General features: G+C 43.6%; 1 protein-coding gene and 1 pseudogene across 5 annotated transcripts in view; one reads left to right on the top strand and one right to left on the bottom strand.

The window, feature by feature from the left end:
- Positions 1-1,278: 1,278 nt before the first annotated feature.
- AP2B1 (adaptor related protein complex 2 subunit beta 1) overlaps positions 1,279-6,000 on the bottom strand; it is a 133,500-nt gene continuing 128,778 nt past the window's right edge. For all 5 annotated transcript variants that reach the window (XM_078063718.1, XM_078063724.1, XM_078063712.1 and 2 more), the window contains one exon: positions 1,279-1,716. In XM_078063718.1, coding sequence (XP_077919844.1) covers positions 1,642-1,716 — 75 coding nt within the window. In that variant the 3' untranslated portion in view covers positions 1,279-1,641. The remainder of the gene's footprint in view (positions 1,717-6,000) is intronic.
- Positions 4,897-5,506, top strand: LOC118537114 (large ribosomal subunit protein uL24 pseudogene; annotated as a pseudogene).

Here is a 6,000-nt window from a genome sequence, read left to right as displayed (position 1 = left end):
CCCTTTGGGACCCGAAATGCCTCTGACTTGTGTGGGGCAGCTGAGAAGGGCGGTCGTGTTCATGGATCCTGAATACTGGGTACCAGGCAGTGTGACAAGTGCCCAGAGACGTAACAGTGTGAACACTGCTACAGTTGGTGCTTTGGGCACAAAGCATCCTTTGACAAAACACACCCAAAGTGTTAAGGAAGGGGATTTCACACCTCCCCAGCTTCTGAGAGAGGACAAGACTGCCTGACCCTCCGAGATGGTCTCAACTGGCGTGGAGCCTAAGTGACAGGGCAGATCGGAGAGCTAACGGGATCAAATGAGTCTGTGTCCTCTCTAAGCTCACTCTGTCTCACTTTGCACCCGCCCTGCTGGCCTCAAGGACTGTGGCTCCAGAAGCATGTGGGGAAACGTTTAGTTACTCTCTCATTCTGGCATCTGGGTTTACCTTCCAGTAATTGAAGAGAGATACTCTGCTGCCACCTGATGCCAAAGAATGGAGTGCCAAAATCAGTATGGAGTACAAGAAGAGCCACAAAGAAAACAGGCACAGAGAAGGCAAGAGAAAGGCATTGAAGAAAGGAAAATTAGTGAAAATTTCACTAAGAAATACATTAGTGAAAATGTAGTGAAAACAACATTGATGGGGATTTAGGAGACCCAGTCCCCCGCCCCCCAACAGCTAAAAGGCCTCAGGCAGTTAACATCTGTTTTGCCTTTTGTCTTTTTCCATTTTAGGAAAACCACGGTTGGGTAAGTTATTACTTAAAGTCTGTTTCAACTCTAAAACCATGATTTTAGATCTGAATTGGACCTGAGAATTAAATTAAATCCAGGGCAGGGAGTGGGGGCAGCATATTTTGGTTCCTGTTACCCATCTCTACGAAAATTCCTTGATCGGTGTGAACTGTGGGTTAGATCGAGGGAAAGGAATGTAGTAAGTTCTAATTTCTCTCAGCTTTAGCTGAGAGGCCCTATTTCCTGCCCCCTGAAGCCCCCTTCAAGGAAGACCCCCATTCCCGACTGCAGAGCCATAAAATGAGACGATAGGACAGGTTAGGTGTAATCACAAGGAAAGGGAGTTTGCAGAGAGAAAAAAAAGTGAAAACCCACATAACCAGGGACAAGGTTGCCACAGATAAGAGAACCCCTCCCAGGGTGAGCAAAGGACCACGTCTCTTCCTCCAGGACTGTGCGGTTCATGGCGGTCGGTTGTTTTCACACTTTCTACCAGGTACGCTATTCCCTCCACTTCTCATATGTACAAAAATATAATACAATAAAGTGCAGTTTATGTTTCAGTGACACTTTTCCTTGCTTTAATATTTTTTGTCTTTTTCTGCTTTTGAAATGAGCTCTCAATTACAAAATATCAAACTACACTATGGAGAAGCTCACAAGTAAGGACAGATCGCAGAGGCAGGTGGCAAGAGGTGGGGTGTGATTGAAGCAGTGGTTACAAATTTTCACAGGAAGCTAAAATTATCCAACAGGTTGTGCCCTAATGTTAGCACAGGTTAGACTAGTCACTACCTTGGTGGGCGGCCTCAGTGTGTTTGGGTTCAGATTCTACACGGCAATATGATTTCTTCCAGTTAAGAGTTCTTGGCTTGCACCAATCACAGGGTGGCCAGAGGGCCCCGGACCAGTCTATTAGTTTTTCAAAATGCTGTCGTAGACCTGATAGATGTACTGAGAGACTTCGGGAGCTCTACATTTCAGCGACAGCTGTTAGGAGGAAAAGGAGAAGAAGATTAGGATGGAGGCTGGCATGAGCTCAAAAGGTATCCAAGACTCAGTTCAAGAAAATCTCTTTCTGATTCAAAGAGAGAGGAGCTTCTATCACTGAGAAGCCAAACCAGGAGATTCTGTTAAGAAGTTCTATGGGTTTTACATTTTCAATTTAATCAATGTCAAGTTGTGCTGTGTTTCCATCTACATTCTCTGTGGGACCATGAGGTTAGGAATACTAACACTAAATACCAAGAGTAATACTAAACACATCAAAACCCCTGACCGTAGGGGCATAGCTGCTCCAAGGCTTTGCTAAGAGTCACAGGGGTTATTACCAAATGAGAAAGGAAGGGCTAAACCCTAACTCGCTGGTGGTCACTTCAGCTGCCTGCCCCAGCCTCCCACTCAAACAAGGATGCTTAGGTCAGGCCCAGTCCAGGAGGGTGTACAATCAAGCGAAATGAAAGTGAGGTCGTTTCTGTATTACACCGAGGACAGCAAACATGCTGCGAGGGAAGGAAAACAAGAACACAAGAGACTTAGTATAAGCAGACAGCAATTCCTGGCAACAGCTTCCTCATGTACCTGCAGCCTCCTCCAACAGGCAAAACGGACACTCCTGCCGCCTCGCTTCTTCCAGCCTCACAGTCACCAACCCAACACGGAAATAGTTAACATGATTTCAGTGTTGAACACTGAGGTTTTCACTTTGGGGGTCAATGAGCACAAAACTTAAACCCAGATTTGAAATCTTTGTATCAGATTAGGACAAATATTATTGACAATAACATAACAGTAGAAGCCTGCAAACTGCGTTTAGAACCAGAAAATTTAACGTTTGCTTTCTGCATTACAGACACCATTGTCCGCCTCTATTAGGGCAGACAGGCAGAAGTTGTCTTTCACCACATAGCCCTATGAGATTTGAGATTATTTTACCTCTTTATTCTCAGAGACACCAGATGATTTCACACAGCACACAAAAGGTGAGAATATTTTTGGCAAAAATATCAAGATATTGGTCAGCCCTGAATTTCTTGAAAAAACTCACATCCTCAAAACTTAAAAGTCAAATTTAAAAAATACAAAGAACAGGGGCGCCCGGCTGGCTCAGTTGGTAGAGCATGTAACTCTTGATCTCAGGGTTGTGAGTTCTAGCCCCACCTTGGGCACAGAGATTACTTAAAAAAAAAACCAAAAGGCAAAAAATAAAACCAACCAAACAAAAGAACATCAAAAGAGGCTCTATTTATTTACAGCTTTAATAGTCAGTTTCTAAGGCACTTCCAAAGTTGCTGCTTGACATTAATCAGGAAGACAATTCTGACAAATGTAAAAACACACACACACACACACACAAACTCCCAAACAAAAAACCCCAACTACTTTAAGAGTATAAATATGCATAGAAAACAGCTCCCTACTTCGGTCAAAGCAGCAGCTATAGGCATGTCCCTGACTTTCAAGCTCCCTATAGAGGCAATCCTCCACAGTCTCTCCACTGTCAGTGTTGAAGAAAATTCTTGTGGGAGAGTAAGTGGGTTCAGAAGAGGAGGAGGAGAGGAAGCTAAAAAGAATAAGAACAGCCTTTGGGAGTTAACTCTCAGACTAAAGAGGGGTGGTTCCTCTCCCCCCAAAATATTTCTTCCACATCTTTGTAACAATACTTGAAGATCTACCAGTTGGGAGACTGATTTTTTTTTTTTTTTTTGGTTCATGACTGATAAGGAAATGTTGCCTTCCTCTACAAAAACCCGATCTGCCAAGGCTAGCACTGGGGGGCGGGGGGGAGTAGTCATGGACTGATCAGGCCTGGACTCTTGAGTTTCTGCTGCTCTTTGGAAGGGGGCGGGGGGGGGGGGTGTTGATGAGGAAGAATCAATCTCTCCCTCTCTCTCCCCTTATATCATACTACCCCCAACCCAACCCTGGCCTGCCAAGCCATGCCAACCTTTAACAAAGGGTCAGGTTTAGACTTAAACTCATCCTTGCTTTCCAACTAGTACAGCTAAGACAAGCTAGAATGAATTAAAAAAAACAAAAAAAAGGAAAAGGATTTTGCTAATTCCTGAAGAAAGTAAAAAAGGGAAACATACATAAAGAACAAAGCAGCTAAATAATTTGACTTATAAAATAAAGCTAGGACTCTGGGTCTCATTTTGTATGACTCCTAAGGGAAAAGAGACCTTACTAGCGTTTTAACTTTTGAACTGCTGGTCTATTTATGCGACACATCTTTAATACCAACCACTCAGGAGTGTCACCCAACTAGACCCATCAAGGAAAGAAGAGTCACCTCTCATGGCTAAGTAGGCCAAGGACTTAACACATCCACTTCTGGTTTACAGTCTGGAACACACACTTTCCCACCAGAGACAATTTATCTTTCCAAATAAGATGTAGTTACTTGGAATGATGGGGCCTCATCCTTATAGGATAAACATTTAAATACTGTAAGGACTGGGTGGGGGGTGGGAATAATTTATTAACCTCTTAGGAGGCTAAGGGACCATTGGTCCTCCTGCCATTAGTACTGGCTCAACCAGATTTCCTTCCTCCTTAATACTGGAGACAGATCAATATTGTAATGGGTGTTTAGGGTGATGGAGAGAAGGGAAGGGGCCCAAGGGATTCTGAAGTCTGCAGCACCATTTAGGTGAATGGATTAGGTCTGTGTCAGATGCTGTGATGGAAAATTTGGATTGTTCTGTGGGCAGAAGGAACCCAGTCACCAGATGGATGGAAAACAGGAAAGAGGGCAAGGAAGTATAAACAAATTTACCATTTATAAATATAAGGAAAGAAGGGAGGTGGGTGTGGCTATAAAAAGGCACCATGAGTCAGGGCACCTGGGTGGCTCAGTGGGTTAAGCATCCAACTCCTGATTTTGGCTCAGGTCATGACCTCAAGGTCATGAGATCAAGCCCCACATTGGGCTCCATGTTCAGCGGGGAATCTGCTTAAGATTCTCTCCCTCCCTCTCCCCCTCCCCCTACTCTTGCTCTCTCAAATAAATAAATCTTTAAAAAAAAAAAAGGCACCATGAGGACAAAATCCCACTGGATTATTTCTCACAACTGCACATAAACCTATAATTATCTCAAAATAAAAATTAAAAAAATATATAGGGGGCCCTTTCCTTTTGCAGCCCTTACTGAAGCACCAGCAGCCAAAATGAAGTTCAATCCCTTTGTGACTTCTGACCAGAGCAGGAACCGTAAAAGGCATTTCAATGCACCCTCCCACATTTGCAGGAAGATTATGTCTTCCCCGCTTTCCAGAGAGCCGAGACAGAAGTACAATGTGCGATCCATGCCCATCCGAAAGCATGATGAAGTACAGGTTGTGTGAGGACACTTTACAGAGGTCAGCAAATTGGCAAAGTCGTCCAGGTTTACAGGAAGAAATACGTCATCTACCCTGAACGAGCGCAGCGAGAGAAGGTGGATGGACGACTGTCCATGTGGGCACTCACCCTGGCAAGGTGGTTAGCACTAGGCTCTAAGTGTACAAAGACCGCAAAAAGATCCTCGAACAGAAAGCCAAATCTCACCAAGTAGGAAAGGAAAAGGGCAAATATAAAGAAGAAACAACTGAGAAGGAGCAGGAGTGAAGTAGTCTTATATACGACTTTAAATAAAAACTGTTAAAATGAAAAAAAATATTTATGTAGGTGAAGAAATGTCCTTCAACAGGTGAATGGGTAAGCTATGGTATATCCATATGGGGGACCACTACTTGGTCATAAAAAAGAACTACAGATACACACTAACAACCTGGATGAACGTCAAGCGTATGGTGCTAAATGGGAAAAATAAATCTCAAAAAAGGTTTCACACTGTAAGAATTTAAATTTATATAACACTCTCAAAATGACAAAATTATAGTAATGGAGAAAACATCAGTGGTTGCCAGGGCTTAGGGCTGGGTGAGCGTCTATAAAGGGAAAGCAAGAACAGAATTTGTCCATGGTGATGGAATGGTTCTATGTCCTGACGGTGGTGGTGGTTATACAAGTCTACACACACGTGATGAGACTGCGCAGTGCTGTACGCTCCCAGACCACCACCATCAACAACAAAATATAGTAATGTACGACTTGGAAAAATCTGAGTAAGGTCTATAGTTTAGCTAATAGTGTTGTACCAACACCAATCCCCTGTTTGAAAATGTAGTATGGGGGCGCCTGGCTGGCTCAGTTGGTAGAGCATGCAATGCTCTATCTCCAGGTCATGAGTTCAACCCCATGTTGGGCATGGAGCCTACTTAAAAAAAGAA

Source organism: Halichoerus grypus, chromosome 2 (genome assembly GCF_964656455.1).
Source record: "Halichoerus grypus chromosome 2, mHalGry1.hap1.1, whole genome shotgun sequence".
Classification (NCBI taxonomy): Eukaryota; Metazoa; Chordata; class Mammalia; order Carnivora; family Phocidae; genus Halichoerus; species Halichoerus grypus.
The sequence above is the reverse complement of the archived record's forward strand: the minus strand, read 5'-3'. Positions and strand labels throughout refer to the sequence as shown.